At 40.1% G+C, this 19,619-nt stretch overlaps 1 protein-coding gene across 2 annotated transcripts in view; it reads left to right on the forward strand.

Annotated features, from left to right (window-relative positions):
- Positions 1-1,280: 1,280 nt before the first annotated feature.
- The window catches only part of Fam133b (family with sequence similarity 133 member B), a 25,150-nt gene continuing 6,811 nt past the window's right edge, over positions 1,281-19,619 (forward strand). The window contains exons 1-8 of one of the 2 annotated variants that reach the window (XM_031379920.1): positions 1,281-1,428; positions 12,668-12,765; positions 15,724-15,802; positions 16,473-16,547; positions 16,656-16,688; positions 17,093-17,155; positions 17,568-17,660; positions 18,994-19,044. In XM_031379920.1, the coding sequence (XP_031235780.1) occupies positions 1,405-1,428; positions 12,668-12,765; positions 15,724-15,802; positions 16,473-16,547; positions 16,656-16,688; positions 17,093-17,155; positions 17,568-17,660; positions 18,994-19,044 (516 nt within the window). In that variant the 5' untranslated portion in view covers positions 1,281-1,404. The remainder of the gene's footprint in view (positions 1,429-12,667; positions 12,766-15,723; positions 15,803-16,472; positions 16,548-16,655; positions 16,689-17,092; positions 17,156-17,567; positions 17,661-18,993; positions 19,045-19,619) is intronic. The other variant, XM_031379919.1, reaches the window with a different exon arrangement.

Genomic DNA, 19,619 nt, shown 5'->3' on the forward strand with positions numbered 1-19,619 from the left:
AAACCCTGCAATATATACCAGCCTTTTTTTTTCTTTGAATTTTACTTTAGACAATGTCTTACTAAGTTGCCCAGATCAGACTTGAACTTACTTTGTTGTTCAAAATAGCCTTGAACTCATGACTTCTGCCCACCTGCCCCAAGCTCCCAGGTACTGTGATCATATCTATGAGGTCCAGGAAAAGGCTAAAAGATTTTCTTCAATATAATCAAAATCCCACATTTTCATTTTCTAGAATTCCAGAAGGGATTCTGATCAATTTTAAATTATTTCCTGATTTATTCATGGTGACATGAACCAATAAGCCACTTTCTCCAAGCCTGTGACGTGAATACTCAGAGAGTATAGTGTATTAATCTCTAGAGTCTAGACCACTTCCGAAGTTTAGCACAGCCCAGATAATCCCATAGCACCAAAGCAATGAAGTCTAACCTGTGTGTGTTTATCTCCCCCATGAGCTTAGAAACGCATCCCTAAGGGTATAGGATAAGGATTATGTCTTAACTATATTTGATTCATCCCAGACTCATTTTTAAAAGTTTTAAGACACATTTTTATTAGATTTATTTTATGTGTTTGCCTACATGTATGAGTATGTGTAGTATGTGTAGTATGGGCATTGGATACCCAGGACCTGGAGTTATGGATGGTTGTGGTTACTTGGAACTAAACCAAAGTTCTCTGCAGGAGCAGAAAGTGTTCTTAAATAGTAATTATGTCAAGTAGATGATTAAACAACAACAGCAACAACAACAGAAATGGCCAGGTGGTTGTGGATCTGTTTAATCCCAGGGAGGCAGAGGCAGGTGGATTTTTGTGAGTTCGAGGTCACCCTGATCTACACAGCAAATTCCAGGACAACCAGGGCTACAAGAGAAACCCAGTCAAAAAAACCAACCAACCAAACAAACAAACAAAAAAGGATTTACAGGTGATGAATAAATGAAGTTTAGGGCACAAGTTCCTTAAGCAAGTCTCTAGGACCAGTTTGTGTTGGTCTTCGCTTTATTTTCAACAGTGTACCAGAGCAGGCACATTAAGAGTGGTAGTAATCTTGCTTTCCCCTAGAATAAGTATTTTGGCGCATAAGAAAGCCAAGGCCAAATGGAGTGAGCCGCCTTGGCGAGGCGGGGTACAGAGGCGGGGTACAGAGCATGTCCTGCTCAGGAATGGTAGGTGGGTCGCAGGAATCCTGCTGCAGCTCCTGGGAACCGCAGGCGGTCGCTAGCGTGGTCTGTCCTCCGCACCGCCAGGGGGCGCTTGTGGCGTGCGCGGTCCCCCGGATTGGCGGGGCGCCGCTCTCTGGGCCGGGCATAGAGGCGGTAAGAGGACTTGCGGCGGGCCACTTCGGCTTCTTCTCCGGCCTGTTCTCTACGCGGCTTCCCGCGCGTCCAGTCGGCCACCATGGGGAAGCGAGATAATCGTGTGGTGAGTGTTCGGCGGGGAAAACGGAGGGGTGAGGCGAGGCCGGGCGGCAGGCGAACGAGCGGAAGCCGTCGCCTGTCGCGGCGGGGCTGGCGGCCGCGTCGCACTTAGGGCTCCGAGACCCCCGCTCCGAGTGCTGCGCGTGCGCCCTGCTCGTCCTCGGCGTCCTGCTCGGCTGGCCCTGGGGCCTGTTGACCAGCAGCTGTAAGGGCTGTGAGCACCGGGCCGGCGCCGCCGGTGCGGAGAGGCCCAGAGCCAGCGCAACACAACCACGGGGATGGGGGTGGGGTGCGGGGATGAGGGCTTTGGGGTGACTCTAGACTCCTGTGCCCTCGAAGTTAGTGATTTCTGAACCCAAGTTTCTACCTGTGGGAATTGGGGGTCCTCCTTAGTCACAACTTGACCACAAAGGCAACTGCCCAAGCGAACGCGCGTGGGGACCTAAAGAACTGCCCGGAAAATTAGGGTTCTCCGCCCCGTCTTAAAAACAACAACAACAAAAAACGTCCGTTTTAGTTCCTTGTGGTTCCGTCATGGAAGCTCGGTGGTCGCGAACCTTGCTTGCACTGTTCAGGAATGTACTTTCCTCCTGAAAGTACATTTCAGGACAAGACCACGCGTTATCTGGACCATAGAATAGAGCTGAAATGGTCTGTGTGCGTTCGACGTAGTGCTTGAGCTCTTTTAATGTCCTCTCAGACACATCACATCTGATTCCTGGAGATTTTTCTGTTTTGTTTTGTTATCAGTGATGCTATCGTGATTTTAAAGATTATAGGCTTGTTTACAGATATTACAGTTTCTTACTGAAATCCAGATTTTCATTTTACTGGAAAATTTCATTTATACATTCCCTAAGGCATTTTTCAAAAACCTATGAAATTAGTTTCATTTACTGGAGCGTTTTGAGAGCTCTGTATGTTCTGTTGTCAGCGAACAATATGTTCTGGTAGCATTTTGTTTGTGCTTCAGAGATTCTCAGACTGAAAACATTACATCAAAAGGTGGAAGGTGTAGGAGATGTAATACATAGAGGGCTGGGCAAGGAGACTTAAACTGTGACCAGAACTTGTATCATTTGCTACTTGGTTCAGTACCTCATGGATCTGGACCCCCCCACCCCCAAAGTCTCACTTTATAACAGGACTTTTAAACCACAGCTATCCTACACATCCTGGTCCCACACAAACACGGCTTCTCCATCATCAACATCCCCCACTGCAGAGATACAGGTGAACTTGCAGTTTTGTTTCAGGAAGCACACGATCCTATGATGTTGTGTGTCTTTAGACACATTACTAACAGTATCAACCATTATGATGCATTGTCCCACTTTGAAAGACTCTGCTTCAGTCACCCCTGCCCCTCAGTCCACCACAATCACTGGTCTCTTTACTAGCTCCATAGTTGCCAGGACTGAACGTTCTGAGGTTTGTTGTTGTTCTCTAGAAATTGTCTGAGAGGCAGTCCAGTTCTTTTTCTTACATTGATGATGCCCTCATGGTTTTAAAGATTATAGGATAGGTGATTAAAAAACACCAAACAAACAAAACCAACCAAACCTTTAAAGGACTGGAGTAATGTTTGAGAGGGTAGGAGCACAGGTTGCTGCCCCTCCTTTCTTCCTTTCTTTTAATATTTGCTTGCATGCTTGTTTTAAGGCAGTCTCTGTGTTTGTCCCTGACTGACCTGCAACTTTGTAGACTAGGCTGGCCTGTGCCTGCCCTGCCTCTGGAATATTAGGGTTAAAAGCAAGAGCCACTGGGCCTAGACTGTGCTGCTCTTGCAGAGGACTGAAGTTGCATTCCCAGCACCCACCTTAGCCCTTTGTAATGCCAGCTCTTGGAATCCATGACAATTCACATACACACAGGGACACACAGATACAAATTAAAAACAAGCAGAAAGCCCCTTTAGATCTCATGTTGAACAGTTGTTTTGGTTTTATTCATATTTATTTATTTTGTGTGTATGTGTGCACACCTACCACAGTGAGCTTATGAAGGCCAGCAAGCAACTTCCCAGGATTTTTATTCTTCTACCATGTAGATTACCAGGATCAAACTTGGGTCACCAGGCCTGGGTATAAAAATGTTTTGGTGAGTTGAGCCATCTCTCTCCTGAACGGTAATTTTTACTTTGTTCTGTGGTGGGTTTTTTTTGTTTGTTTGTTTGTTTTGGAAGTTGTAGTTACAGCCTTTGAAGCTACTGAGAACCAAACTTGAGTCCTTTAGAAGTATACACTTTGACCTATGAGGCATCTCTCCAGCCCTTCTTAGAGAAGCTTTGGGTTCACAGAAAAGTTGACTAGAAGGGACAGAGTGTGAAAGTTTGCCTGCCTGCATTCCCACACTTGGATAGCCTCTTGTTACCAGTATCTGGCAAGACCAGAGTACTCTTGTTACAGTCCTGCATTATGTGATACATAGTCCTCCAGGATCACAAATTACATTATGAATTTTTTGTTTTGGTTTTTTTCTTGAGAGACGTTTTTTAACTGGCCATTTTAGTTCTTGGTATCTGTAAAGGACTGAAGCTCACAGTGCCTTTGTACCTGCTGTTTTCTGGATGCTTGCTTCATATTCTTTTTTTTCTTTTCTTTTTTTTTGGTTTTCAAGACAGGGTTTCTCTGTGTAGCCCTGGCTGTCCTGGAACTCACTTTGTAGACCAGGCTGGCCTCGAACTCAGAAATCCACCTGCCTCTGCCTCCCAAGTGCTAGGATTAAAGGCGTGCGCCACCACCGCCCAGCTTCATATTCTTTTTGATAACCTGTGCATATGTTCTCTAGGTAAAAGTAGATAGAGCAGTGACTCAGAGTCTGCTCGTCCCTTTAGCATTGTACTGCAGTGCTCTCTTGGTACCTGCCCACGTGTGTATTCCCTTGAGTTACAATAACAAATCATTTTCTTTTACTTGAACTCATACAGCAGTTTGGAGCCACAGACAGTTATAGTCATATACAATACGAATGTGACTTACAAAGTCAAAGTATTTTTGTAATTCTTATTACATTTTAATTTGTATGTGTGGGGTTGTGTGTGCCAAGAGAGTCAGTACTCTCCGTCCACCGTGTGGGTCCCAAAGAACAAACCTGGCCTCCAGGCTTGGAAGCACATACCTTTTTACTCACTGAGGCATCTCTCTCGCCAAGGCTGGGTGAGTGCAATGGCCTAGTTATCAAGAGCACTGGCTGGTCTTCCATAGGACACAGGTTTGCTTCCCAGCACCCGCATGGCATCTCACAACCTCTCAATAACTCTGTTCCAAGGCATCTTAAGCCCTCTTCTGATCTCCATTGGCACTAGGCACCAGAGGCCAAAAGAGGGTGTAAGATTCACTGGACTAGGATTTACAGCCAGGGAAGAGCTGCCCTGAGGTTTTGGGAACTAAACCAAGATCCTCTGCAAGAGAAGCAAATGCTCTTACCTGCTAAGCCATCTCCCCAGCCCTTAGAGTTTCTTTTTCAAAGTAGTGGATTACTTCACTTAATCTTCAGCATATAAAATGGGGAAAGGGGTGGGCTGGAGAGATGGCTCAGCAGTTAAGAGTTTATCCTACTCCTGAAGAGGACCAGAATTTGGTCCCTAGCACTGACATCAAATGGTCCACAACCATCTCTAACTCTAGCTCCAAGAGGTCCAACACTGACTGAGTTCTGTCCTCTACAGGCTTCTGCACTTGAGTGCACATACTCTCAAACACACACACACACACACACACACACACACACATAATCAAAAATAGTAATTTAGTTGGGACAATTTTTATCTATAGTTTCACTCTTTGGAAATAATTTTACAGTTTTAAACTTAAAATGTCTTACCATTAGGTACTACTAAAGTGACTGCAGTTAAGAGTATTTAGTGCTCTTGCAGAGAACTTGGTTTGGTTCCCAGCACTCATAACTCACAAACACTTGTAACTCCATTCCAAGGATTTGATGCCCTTTTCTGGCCTTCAAAAACACCTTTGCACATTGTGCACACACAAGCAGACACATACACCTAAATTTTTAAAAAGTCATGATATATATTTGCCATACTGTTTTACAAGGGTTGGATTTAGTTTGTGTGATGTGAATCAGCAGCATTGTTAGTGAGTCGACAATTCTGTTATTTGAGAGTATATGTTTATATAAAAACAAAATAACAAAAGTTCTGGGATTGGGAGATGACTTAGGAAAGTGCTTGCTGTGCAAGCCTGAGGACTTAATCTCCAGTCCATGTACAGTGGCGTGCATCTTTAATCTCAGCATGCGGCCAGAGGTAGAGAGACAGGAGGATCTCAGCCTGCTAGCCAGCCAGTGTAGTTAAATACATGAGTTCCAGGTTCAGTGAAAGACCTAATCTCAAACAATAAAATGGAGAGCAAGTGAGGAAGACACCCCATGTCAGAGGGGTCAGAGACCCAAAGTGTCTCTGTATTTTGCATTGCTTTTGATACCCATATCTTGTATTGATTCTCTAAATATCCCTAACATTAGAAATTCTAATGTTCCTTCTGGATTGTAAGAAACTTATGTCAGAGATTTATGGTCATCCAAGTAATTAGGCAGTGTTGTTTTAGTGGAAGTAATTCTCAGCATTTGCTGGTCAGTGGTGGTTTTTGTATTGTTTACTCTTCTAGAGAAATCTGGAAGTCTGTCACAGTTGTTACATAGGTGGAAATGGTTGTTTTTACAAGTTTTGATAAAGTACAACAAATGATGTTAAGAGAGGCCTTTAAATTAACCCAAGAGTAATTGCCTTTAGCCTAAGTTCTTTCTTTAAATAAAGTTATTTATTTACTTTGCATCCTGATCACAGTACCACCACCACCCACCATCCTCTTCCTTCCCTTCTCAGAAAAGAGGAGGCCTCCCATGGATATATGAACCAGCCTTGACATACAAAGTTGCAGTAAGACTGGGTGCCTCTTCTATTGAGGCTAGACAAGGTAACCCAGATAGCAAAAAAAGGCTCCAAAGGCAGGCAACAGACTCGGAGACAGCCCCTGCTCCTTCTTTAGGAGTTCCACATGAAGACTCAGCTGCACAACTGCCACACATGTACAGATGGCCTAGGTCCTTCCCATACATACTCTCTGCTTGGCAGTTCAGTCTCTATGAGTCTACGTTAGTTGAGTCTCTAGGTTTTCTTGTGGTGTCCTTCACCCCTCTGGCTCCTTCAATCCTTCCTCCCCCTCTTCCACAGAATTTCCCAAGCTCCACTTAACATTTGGCTGTGGGTCTCTGCATCAGTTTTCATCAGTTGCTGGGTGAAGCCTCTCTGACGACTGTTATGTTAGACTCCTGTCTGCTAGTATAGCAGAATAACATTGATAGTGTCAGGGGTGCCCTCCCGCTCATGGCATGGATCTCAATTGGGCCAGTCATTGTTTGGGCTTTCCCTCAAATTCTGCTTCATCTTTTAACCCCTGTACATCTTGTAGGCAGAACAAATTGTAGGTCAAAGGTTTTGTGACTTGGATTGGTGTCCCGGTCCCTCCATTGTGAGTCTTAGTCTCCATACTCCCTATTGCTAGGAGTCTTAGCTAGGGTCACCCTCATAGACTCCTAGGAGTTTCCATTGTCCTAGGTTTCTAGCTCTTCCCAGAGATGTACCCCTCTCCCGGGCCAGTTCTCTCTCCCTCCATCACCCCATCCCTCCTGTTCTATCCATGCCTCCTCTCCCACCCAATCTCCAGTTCGTTCCCTCCCTCCACCATGTCTAATATATTTCCCTTCTCACTGAGATTCAATACTCCCCACCCCCTCCCTTGAGCCTTCCTTTTTACTTAGTGTCTTTGGGTCCGTGAGTTGTAGAATGTTTTTCTTTATAGCTAATATCCACTTACAGGTGAGTACTTTTCCATGTTTGTCTTTCTGGGTCTGGGTTACCTCATTCAGGATGAGCTTTTCTAGTTCCATCTATTTGCCTGCAAATTTCATGATGTTGTTTTTAATAACTGAGTGTGTAAATATACCACATTTTCTTTACTCATTCTCTGGTTGAAGGACATCTAGGTTGTTCCTAGTTTCTGCCTATTACGAATAAAGCTGCACTGAACATAGTGGAGCACGTGGTATAGTGGAGCATCTTTTGTGTATATGCCGAGGAGTGGAATAGCTGGGTCTTGAGGTCGATCTGTTTCCAGTTTCTGAGAAACTACCAAATTGATTTCCAAAGAACTATACAAGTTTGCCTTCAAACCAGGAATAGAAGGTTATCACCTTTACTCCACATCTTTATCAGCTTGAGCTGTGGCTTGAGTTTTTGAACTTAGCCGTTCTGACAGGTGTAAGATGAAATCTGAGTTGTTGTGATTTGCATTTCCCTGGTGACTAAGGATGTTGACCATTTTTAAGTGCTTCTTGGGCATTAGAGATTCCTCTGGAGAATTCTCTGTTTAGATCTGTACCCCAATTTTAATTGGGTTATTTAGTTTGTTGGTGTTTAATTTTTTGAAAAAAATATATATTGGATATTAGCCCTCTGTCAGATACAGAGTTGGTGAAAATCTTTTCCCACTCTGTAAGTTGCTGTTCTGTCCTTTTGATGGTGTCCTTTGTCTTAGAGAAGCTTTTCAGTTTCATGAGGTCCCATTTATTAGTTGTCGATCTTAGTGACTGAGCTGGTGGTGTTCTGTTTATGAAGTTGTCTCCTGTGCCAGTGTGTTCAAGACTATTCCCTACTTTTTCTTCTTTTGGTTCTGTGTCTGGTTTTATGCTAATGGTGTCTTTGGACTACTTGAACTTGAGTTTTGTGTAGGATGATAGATAAGGATTTATTTGAATTCCTTTCTTCTGCATTCACACATCCAGTTATACCAGACCGTTTTTTGAAGATGCCTTCTTTTTTCCATTGTGAAAAATTTTTTACATTTTTTACATTTTTTCATGGAAAAAAGATGGAGATGGAAAACAGATGAAGCAGTTTTGGTTTCTTACCAAAAGTCAAGCATCCATCTGGTTCTTCTCTTTGATTCCATTGATCAGCCTGTCTTGTTTTTAATGCCAGTACCATGCAGTTTTTATTATTAAGTGTAGTACAGCTTGAAATCAGGGATGATGATACCTCCAGAAGGTCTTTTATTGTACAGGATTGTTTTAGCTCTCCTGGGTTTTGTTTTCAGTGTTGTTCTTTTCAAAGTCAAAGAATTGTGTTGGCATTTTGATGAAGATTGTGTTGAATCTGTATATTGCTTTTGGTAGGATGGCCATTTTTACTATGATAATCCTACTGGTCCATGAATGTGGGAGAGCTTCTCATCTTCTGATACCTTTAGTTTCTTTTTTTAAAGATTTGAAGTTCTTGTCATACAGGTCTTTCACTTTCTTGATGAGAGTTACATACACCAAAATATTTTATGTTATTATTTGGCTTTTGTGAAAGGTGTTATTTCTTGAGCTAATTTTATATCCAGCCACTTTGCTGAAGGTGTTTTAGTTATAGGCGTTCCCTAGTAGAATTTTTGGGGTCATTTATGTATACTATCATATCATCTGTGAATAGTGATACTTTGACAACTTCCTTTCTAATTCATATCCCCTTTATATCCTTTAGTTGTCTTATTGCTGTAGCTAAAACTTCAAGTACTCTAAGGAGTAGATAATGTGAGTGGACAACCTTGTTCCTGATTTTAGTGGAATTGCTTTAAGTTTCTCTTCATTTAATTTGATGTTGGCTATTGGCTTGCTGTATATAACCTTTACTGTGTTTAGTTATGCACTTTGTATCCCTGATCTCTCTAAGAGTTTTATCATGAAGGAGCATTGGATTTTGTCAAAGGCTTTCTTGGCATCTAATGAGATGGTTATGTGGCCTTTTTTTCTTTCAGTTTATTTAGTGAATTACATTGATGGGTTTTTATATGTTGAACCATCCATGAATCTCTGAGTTGAAGCCAAACTTGATCATAGTGGATGATGTTTTTGATGTGTTCTTGGATTGTTTGCGAATATTTTACTAGTATTTTTACAGCGGTGCTCATAAGGAGATTGGTCTGAAATTCTCTTTCTTAGTTGAGTCTTTGTATGGTTTAGGTATCAGAGTGACTGTGGCCTCATAAATGAGTTTGGCAGTGTTCCTTCTATTTTGTGGAATAATTTGAAGAGTATTTGGTGGTATTAGCTCTTCTTTGAAGGTCTAAGTAGAATTCTGCACTGAACCATCTGGCCCTGGGCCTTTTTTTGTTATTGTTGGAATATTTTTATATAAGATTATTTATTTATTATATATAAGTACATTGTAGTTGTCTTCAGACACCCAAGAAGAGGGCGCCTGATCTCGTTAAGGATGGTTGTGAGCCACCATGTAGTTGCTGGGATTTGAACTCAGTACCTTCGGAAGAGCAGTCAGTGCTCTTAACCACTGAGCCATCTCTCCAGCCCTACTTTTAATGACTGCTTCTATTTACTTAGGGGTTATAGGTCTTTTTAGATTGTTTACCTGATCTTGATTTAGCTTTGGTAAGTGTTATGTACTAAGAAAATGGTTTATTTCGTTTATATTTTTCAATTTTGTGGAGTTCAGGTTTTTGAGGTAAGAGCTAATGAGTCTTTGGATTTCCTTGATGTCTGTTGTCATGTCCCCCTTTTCATTTCTGATTTTGTTCATTTGAAACTGTCACTGCCTTTTAAGTTAGTTTGGTTAAGGGTTTGTCTATCTTGTTGATTTTCTCAAAGAACCAACTCTTTTGTCTCATTGATTCTTTGTATTTCTTTGTTCCTAATTTATTGATTTCATTCTAAGTTTGATTATTTCCTGCTTTATACCACTCTTGAGTGTGCTTGCTTCTTTTTATTCCAGAGCTTTCAGGTGTGTTTCGCCTAAGTTCTTACCATTTAGATAGAAGAAAGAAGAGTTTGTAAACATTTATCAACTTGAATTAAACTTGGGAAAATTGAATATGAAGATCAAGAGGTTGAAACTGAGCCTGGTCTGGTGGTACATGGTTGTAATCATCAGATGAGGCAAGGTCACTCAAGAGTTCCAGGACAGCTTACAGCTGCTTAGGGAGAGCCTGTCTCAAAACAAAACAAATTCTGTATCCATAGAAAATTTTAGAAAATTAGCATCTTTGCCCGAAACATCACTAAACAAAGAAACTTTTGCTTTATTTTGTGTCAGTGTTTTTGAGGAGCTGGTCTCTGAAATGTGTATTTATCCTACTGTAGTAACTGTAAAATACAGAGAGAGCATCTTTTTTTTTTTTCATTGATTTCTTAGGCACCGTATAGGATATAGCTCAGTTGATAGAGTGCTTGCCTAGCAGGTTCAAAAAGCCTTGAGTGTGATTCCCAGCACCATCTAAAATTAGATCTGGTATACATCTGTAATTTCTTTACTCAGAAAGTGGAAATAGGGGGATAGGGATCAGATCCTAGGTCATCTCCCCATCTCCAAGCACATTTTGTTTTTATATAAACATATACATGCTTGGATATTTCATCCAACTGCCTCTGTTGAGCATTTCAGTTGGTGTGAAAGCAAAACAAACAGTGGTTTGTTTTATATCTTGTCTTACTAGGAAATTTATGTATTTTGGGGGAGGAGAGTTTGGTTGGTTGGTTCGTTTGTTTGTCTTGACAAGGTGTCACTGTCTTTGGCTGACTTGGAACTTCGTATTGTAGATCAGACTGACCTTGAACTCACAGACATCCTCCTGCCTCTTGCTGAGTTCAAAGCCCTGGGATTTAAGGTTTACCAGGGTTAGCCATTTAGAGTATAGTTGAGTGTCATTAGCTACATTCACAGTGCTCTACAACCATATGTCCATTTCCAGAATTGTCAGGATCCCAAGTAAGCTGTGTCTGATGAAACAGTATCTCTCAAGTTTCTCTAGCTAGTAAGCTCAGTTCTGTCTTCTGTCTTTATGGAGCTATGAAGCCGTCCTGTTGACTTTCACTTCTCCTCACTTAGACCTGTCCAGATACAGTATTAGATTAGAATTGAGTGGGGGGCATGTGTTCTGTTTATCTAGTCATCCATGGATGGATATTAGTTTTGTTCTGCCCTTTGACCTTGTGAACACAGGTGTTCCATTTGAGTCTGTTTTGCATTCATTTGGGCATATGTAGTACCTGGACGTGGCATTTGGAGGTTCATGTGGTGATTCTATGCTTAACTTTTTGAGGAGCAACCAAGTTATCTTCTACAACAGCTATTCCATTTTAATACTCCCACCAACAGTGTACAAAGTATCCCAATTTCATCCCATTTCTAACAGTCCTTGTGATTTTCTGGTTTTTGATAATAGCCTTCCTAGTGATACTGAACATTCTTTCATGTGTTTTTGGCCATTGTCAGTATAACTTTGGAAGAATATCTATTATAAGTCCTTTGCTTAGTTTTAAATTAGATGATTAGAGGTTTTGTTGTTGAGTTATAGTGACTTTTTATATACCCTGGGTATTGTTCTCTTATGGTTTACAGATGGTTTTTCATTCTGCAGATTGTTGTCTTTTCTTTGGTTGGTAATGTCCTTTCTTGCACATTTTAAATTTTGAGGGGAGTCTGGAGAAAATGGCTTAGGTGTTAAGAGCACTGGGTGGTCTTCTAGAGGGCCTGGATTTGATTTCTGCAGTGACTCAAAAACATCTGTAACTCCATTTCCAGAGGATCTGATTCCCTTTTATGATCTCCATAGGTACTATATGTACTCAGTGCACAGACAGACAGGCAAAACACCTATACACATTTTAAATTTTTAAAAATTATTTTGGGTTTTCATTTTGTTTTGAGAGAAAATATCATGTAGCTACTCCTTACCTTCCTGCCTCTAGCTCCAAAGTGCCAGAATTGCAGGTATGTGTCACTATGATTGGTCACATCTTATGATGTCCTCATTCTTGTTATTGTCATTTAATTTTGATGTTATTTGAGAATAAAATTGCCATCAGTGTGACATAGTACTTCCTGGAATAGGAGAATTAACAGTAAGTTAGATCATTTTACTTTCCTTGGTAGTAAGCATGGCATGTGTGATCACCCTCACGGGTTACTAGGTTTTAGGAATAGTTACCCTAAAGGCTTCAGTAGGCAAGAGGATTATTATTCATCAAATGTCTGATAAAGTTCAGTGACTTGTGTTACATGGAGTAACTACTTACCCATTCAGGGCTTTGTAGATGTAATAAGTTGATTAGTTATGTTGTTCATGCTTAGGTGGATATAGTACACATTTATAATAATGCTACTAGATATAAGTGACTTTTCTTAGTGGCTATTTTAATGGAATTAATTCTTGTTCTTTTCTCAGGCCTACATGAATCCAATAGCAATGGCCCGGTCAAGGGGTCCAATCCAGTCTTCAGGACCAACAATCCAGGATTATCTGAATCGACCAAGGCCTACCTGGTATTTCTCAGTTTACTTGTTTATAAGTTAACCTTGCTGCCTTTATTGATTGTTGAGTACTTGCCAGATAACAAGTGATTTTTTTACTGATTTTTGAGAGTTTCATATATGAATATTGTATTTATATAATTTCCATTCTTCTCCCCTCACCCCTCCAGCTTTCTGTTTTCCCTTCCTACTCTTTTTCCAATTTGGAGCTTTTTTAATCTTGTTAAACACATGTGTACCTTATTGAGTTGAATTCATTTTGTATTGTTCATATGCATATATGTTCAAGGCTGGCCACTTGGGATTGGATGACCTATCAGGAAGCTCATCCCTAAGGAAAACTGACTCATACTCATTTTCTACCCCCACCCCCAGCATATCTGTAGCATCTTCATTCAGGTTGACTTGTCATGTGGTATTTTCATTATGCAAACCTTATTTAGGCAACTATATTGTTGTGATTTCATGGGTGCAGCTTCCCTGTCATGTCTAGAAAACACTACTATCAGTGGGCATTTTAGTCCTTTGGCTCTTAAAATCTTTCTGCTACTCTTCTATAATTTTCCCTGAGCCTTAAGTGTAGAGGTTGCATTGTTGAGAGTGAGAGCTTTCCTTATGTGGATATGAGTACGTATTTAGAATGTAGTTAGAAATTTTATTGGATGAGGAAAATGGCAGTACTCAGTTCTCCAGAGTCTATGACCTTATCAGCCACAAGTTGTTAGCTATGTTTGCAGTATTATGAATTCTTTCCTACATGGGCCTTAAATCAGTTAGATAGCTGGTGGCTGTCTCTAAGCTAAAGATGCCATTCTTGGACCAGTGGGGATATGCTCTCTGATCATTGTGGTTCATGGGCTTTTCCACTGCTCTTTCTCCCTTGGGAGCTTTCATAGCACCTTCAGATACTGTGAGAGCTGGTCCCCAGAAAGAAGGCTCCCAGGTCAGTTCTCCCTTGGGAGTTTGCATAGCACCTTCAGAATCTGTGAGAGCTGGTCCCCAGAAAGGAGGCTCCCAGGTCAGTTCCAGCTGGACATCTCCAAGTCCTATGTGTGAAGTGTGTGATTAGTCTTCAGTGGCAGTCTTGCCTTCAAGTTCTGGGAGGCAACCAAAGGCAGAGGGAGTAACTTATATTGTTGTGGTAGTCTCTCCGGCCCCTGTGGCTCATGACTGGCACTCAGGTTTTCATTATATAATCTATGGCTCCTTCAGGTAGCATTATTACCCTGTGTGACACAACTCCCTTTTCTGTGTTGTTTGTTTCCTTGTTTTTCTTAAATTTCTTTGTATATCTGGATATTGGTCCTCTGTCAAAAATACAACTGACAGATTCTCCATGGCCTTTTTCACTCAGTTGTGTCCTCTGCTCTACAGATATCCAACAGCATATTTGTTGATTGTTGGTCTCAATTCCTAAACAAATGGAGTTCTGTTCAGAAAGTTGTTTTCTGTTCCTTTATCTTGTGAGCCACAGCCTATGCTTTCTTGTAGCAGTTTTAGCCTTTCTGGTTTCACATTGAGGTCTTTGATTCATCTAGAGGTAATATTTTAAAGTAACATTTAACATGTGCTTTGTTTTGCATATGCAATTCACATGCATAAACAACATAGACATTTGAGAACTGGCACAGCTAAAGCACTTCAAGGAAACCTTTCCTGTCCCTCTCTTCCCTAGCCTCTTAAATGTCTCACTTAACCTTGCAGAGTCTGTGCTATTTAATTTAAGATCAGCAATGGAAGTGGTGTGTCCTTCATTGAAATTCCCTTCGAGGTTAGGGCAGAGTAACAGCAGTATGTACAGTGTTGTTCCCAGCTCATCAGTTCATTCAGGCCAGTGAGAAAAACTGGAGGAGTAGCTCTTGTTTTTGTAAATAGATGTCACAGTTACAGGTACTGTTATTTAATATTCTATCCTTATGGTTACTACAATCCTGAAGTGACATCTCACCAGCTGTAAGGTACTCTTAGATCCAGGCAACTGTAGTCGATGTTTATCATATGTTATAGGGAGTCCTTCCAGCTCACTGTCCACCTCCTCTAGTGTGGTTAAGTCTTGTTCTTAACCACTGCAGCATTCCAGAAATGTTCCCCAAAATAAAGTGTTCCTTTTGCTTTAACATGGTAAGAGGGGATGGAATTTAAAGGGGAAATGCTCAAACAAGTGTTTTGCCTGTGAGTCAGAAGCCTTTTCAAACAACCCATAGGTTGGGTAATTCATAAAAGTACTCACAGGAGTCTTGGCAGATAATCTTGCTAATGGCAACCAAAGGTACTGTTAAAGAGGCCAGACAAGGCTTTCAAGGCTCTTTCTAGTAGGCTCGCACAAGGTACACTTAAGTCCTAGCAGGCAGTTATCTTTAGGCGTTTGGTTAGTCAGCCTCTGCTGTCAATCCTCAAACTCCACACTCCTGGAGATAAAGAAGATATTCAGCCTAAACTATATACTATATCTCCACAGATACAGAGTTTAGGCAAAATTAGCTGCACTTAAAGAAGGAATGGTAAGACCTCTCCAATCCAGTTCCAAGATGCCCCCTCCCCCCCTTTAGGATAGTAGTCCTAAAAGGTAGAAAGTTTCAAGCCTTCTGCATACATGTCAAGTTTTTCATGTCATGGTCTTCCTAGCAGAATGTAGTAGTTGAACAAAATAGAGTTGACTTGGCTCATCTTAAAGCTTACAATTGTGGCCTGAGATGCCTTGCTGTCTTAATACTTGAGTAATGCTGTAAAGTTCAGTACCTGTTTGGTTGTTGTGAGAGTCAATCAAAATAATATTTAAGCAATCTAGACTTAGACGAGGAGTGATTAATATCACCCAGTGGGCTTTATTATGATTTTTTTTACATGATTGTGAGCAAAGAAATTTGAACTATCAATATGAAAGGGAGTCTTACAATATTAAAATAATATTTAAAAAATGTCTTGTTTATATTCATCCACTTACATTGTATTTATCACTCTGTTTCTAAGGGAGGAAGTAAAGGAACAGCTGGAAAAGAAAAAGAAGGGCTCCAAGGCTTTGGCTGAGTTTGAAGAAAAAATGAATGAGGTTTGTAAATAGCATTTCTTACAGGAATAGACTGATCTTTTCCTTAAAATAAAAATGAAATCTATTTTAATTGTTTCACTTTAATAAGCCAAGAATTTGATCATTATACTTTAGTTATTAAGGGGTTCTATATTTTATATTACTGTTAAATATTTGAAGGCAGGTTTGTGAGTAAATGAATACTTTCTTACAAAAATAAGAGAATGACTCAGTTAAAGGCACTTGCTTGAAAGCCTGGTGATCTGAGTTTAATCTTCAGAACTACATAAACATGGAAGTGGAGAACCACCTGCAGTTGTCCTCTGACCCCCACACATACCATAGCATACGTACACCAATGTATGCAACATGACCACCCACTATAAACATACATGTTTTATTAATTTTTTTTTATAAAGCCCAGATGTGGTTGCACACACCTTTAATCTCAGCACTCAGAAGGTGGAGGCAGATGGATATCTGAGTTCAAGGATAACCTGGTCTACAAAGCAAATTCCAGGACAGCCAGGGCTACACAGAGAAACCACATCTCACACAGACATGTACACAGGTGAAAATAAGTACATCTTTTGTTTAAAAAGAGGAAGCTGAGATAGGTGAGTGGTAATAAAAAAAAAATGGAGAGGGATCGATAACTTGTAATTGTGTCTTCCTTTTAACCTTTTTGCAGAATTGGAAGAAAGAACTAGAAAAACATAGAGAAAAATTATTAAGTGGAAATGAGAGCTCATCCAAAAAAAGACAGGTAACACCACTTCTTGTTTATTGTCATTTTTACCATTGGTTCATAATGATCATAAATTCATTTGAGAATCACATCCACTTATTCAGGCTTGTGTTTCTTTGTATTTAGAAAAAGAAAAAAGAAAAGAAGAAATCTGGTAGGGTGAGCAAAAGTTTTCTATTTTCTAAATGTTACAGCTAAGGGCGCAAAGTAAGAGTGATGGGTTTTTCCTTGTGTGCTAAAGCTAACTTAGACTGTAGGTTCATCCAGCAACCCAGAGGTCCTTTGACTGTGACGGGTGGTGGTGGTCTCTCTCTGTGACGTCCTCATACCCTAGCAATGTCTGCTACTTCTACAGAGGACAGTGTTGCTCGTTGCTGCACGTGTTATCGCTTTGTTGAGCTTTTGGGGGAGGAAGGTGACTTTTATATTTTAGCTTCTAAATCTTATGAATATGGCATCTGTTTCTTAGACACTAGATTGATTTCACTAAGTACTTGAGAGACTTAGTAAAAGAAACCAATTCCTGCATCTCACAAGCTTTAATTGTTTTGTGCTTGGTCAAGTATTCATCTTCTTCTTCATCGAGCTCTGATTCTTCCAGCAGTTCTTCAGATTCTGAAGATGAGGTAAGGCTTTTGAAGTAATTGGTGCCTACTTGAATGTCAGAGGGACTCCCACTGTGAAATGGCTGCTAGCCGTGTTGACTTTTTTATTTTAATTAATTGTTCATAACTTAGAGTACCCTTATGTGAAGAATAATGTTTGAATATTGGTGTATATTTTTTAAGTTTGTTTTGTTCACTTAAAATAATAGATTTTTTTTAAATTCTAAAATGCTTTTGACTCATTGCTTAGAATTACATGCATATAATTCAGATCACTTGATCCCTTAAATAGAAATTATAAATATGAATTGAGGAAAATGTTTATAAACTGGTCCTTTCATTATGCTCTGGTCATTACTACATTTATATTAGTTAAACGGATAAATCATATTCTGAAACAGAAAGCAAATGCTTCTAAAAATGTTTTGTGTAGGATAAAAAACAAACAAAAAGAAGGAAGAAAAAGAAGAGCCGTTGCCATAAGTCTCCCGAGACCTCAGTGTCGGCCTCAGACTCAGACAGCAAGGTGAGACTCAGCACTGCACTGCTGAGAGCAAAACGGCCAGTTTTCTATCTGATCTTCCTGTAGAGAGTCACTTCAGTTAGATTTTTGGTTTTTTGAGACAGGGTTTTTCTGTAATAGATCAGGATGGCCTCAAACTCACAGAGACACTGCATCCCAACTGCTGGGATTTAAGGGATGCACCACCTCCCCCAGCCACATTTGATTTCTGTACTTTGAGGTTCTGCACCAGTCGACTGGTGTATTTAATATTGTACATGTAGCACCTTTTTATCCCCAGGTACCTTCTTCATATGCATGTCTCTATGCATATGGTAGTGTTTCTTCTGTTTTCAAAATAATATTTGTAATTCTAGGCAAAAAAAAAGAAAGGCATTGGAAGTTGAGTTTATTATTATCTTTTGATGACTAGCCCAGTTGCTTTCTTTTTTTACCTGTTGGTTCTGTACTAACTAGAAATGCCAAATACACTCGACTTTCAACTTTCACTAGACAGTCTTTTTAAAATTGTGAAATGGTTTATAAAAATGTTGATTCCAGTTTCCAGGACTGTATTCAGTGGTAGACAGCGTGCAGTACCAGCACCTTACTTAGTTATACTTGTTTATTCCCGTTGGAGAAACATGCTAGAGAGCTTGCCTGGTATTCATGAGAGAGACCCTGGGTTCAATCTTCAATACCAAAAAGAAAGAGAATGGACACCCATGGAACACTGGGGCCTCAGGAAACTAAAGATCCTATTCTGGTTTTTAAAAGAGCTTTACTCACCCAGGAAGACTTATGTAGAAAGTCCTCAGTGACTGTTGGTTATCTCTTTTATCTTTAAGGCAGCAGTCCGATGATGGTGATAGCTAGAGTAGTGTTCATGAAAAGCCTGCTGTGTGGTAGGACCTGTGTAGGCCTGTAATGGTTAATTCATTTAATCCTTTCAGCAGTATGAGGTTGTTTTTAATACAGAGGTTAATCTCTAGAACTAAAGGAATAACATACAATTCCTGTTAAGGATGGTAGGCTGGTCAGATTGGTAGATAGAAGAAAACCATGTGAATTATAGACCTCCAGTGCATGTGGCCACTGAAGACAGAGGCAGTGGCATAAAGCCCTGTTTTAAAATAAACACATGGGTATTGTTTTAGAGGAACATAGGTTTTATTCAGTGACGTAAAAGAAAAGGCCTGTTGTCTTATGTGCAGATATACATAAAATAGGTTATCTTTTACTTTCAGAATAAAATGCTGATATTGAAGTAAACCTTTAGTCATGAATCAAATAATTTTTGGGAGGGCTATACTTACACTGTATTTTCTACATTTAAAAATTGTGTATATTTGTTTAGGATGGTTCAAAAAAGAAAAAGAAGTCAAAGGATGTAACTGAAAGAGAAAAGGTAACTATTTTTACATTGCCTTGAGGTAGGCTGTCATACAGCACTTAATGACTTTAAGAGATGAGCAGTGATGCGTGCCACTTTTCATGTCAGGGATTTATTTTGTTCTTATGGCATGTCACATTAATGTAGTAAATTTATTTATGAGATAGGAGCTCACTGTGTTGTCCAGGCTAGCCTCAGATTCCTGGGATCTTCCCAGCAGCTGTGGCTGTGGCTACACGATTCCCACTAGAACTTCTCTGTTACTAATGCTGATTGATGTATATAGTAACTGATAGAAGTAAAGTATGATTATTTCCTGATAGTCAGAGCCATTATAAAATAATGGTTGCTCTCATGTTTCAGAAAAGTATATGTGCAACTAGAATTTTGTAATACATAGTAAAAATCTGAAACAGCTGTATTATGATTTTTAAATACTTCAGATATGACATATAGAATCTTATACATACACACAGACACACATACTCAGAACAGCTATCCTTATACTGGCTTAATTAATATGTATTCATAGTAATATTTGATAGTTGTATTTTTAAAAATAGTGGCAAGTTCTGGAACTAGCCTTTTTT

The sequence above is a fragment of the Mastomys coucha genome, unplaced genomic scaffold, assembly GCF_008632895.1.
Source record: "Mastomys coucha isolate ucsf_1 unplaced genomic scaffold, UCSF_Mcou_1 pScaffold19, whole genome shotgun sequence".
NCBI lineage: Eukaryota > Metazoa > Chordata > Mammalia > Rodentia > Muridae > Mastomys > Mastomys coucha.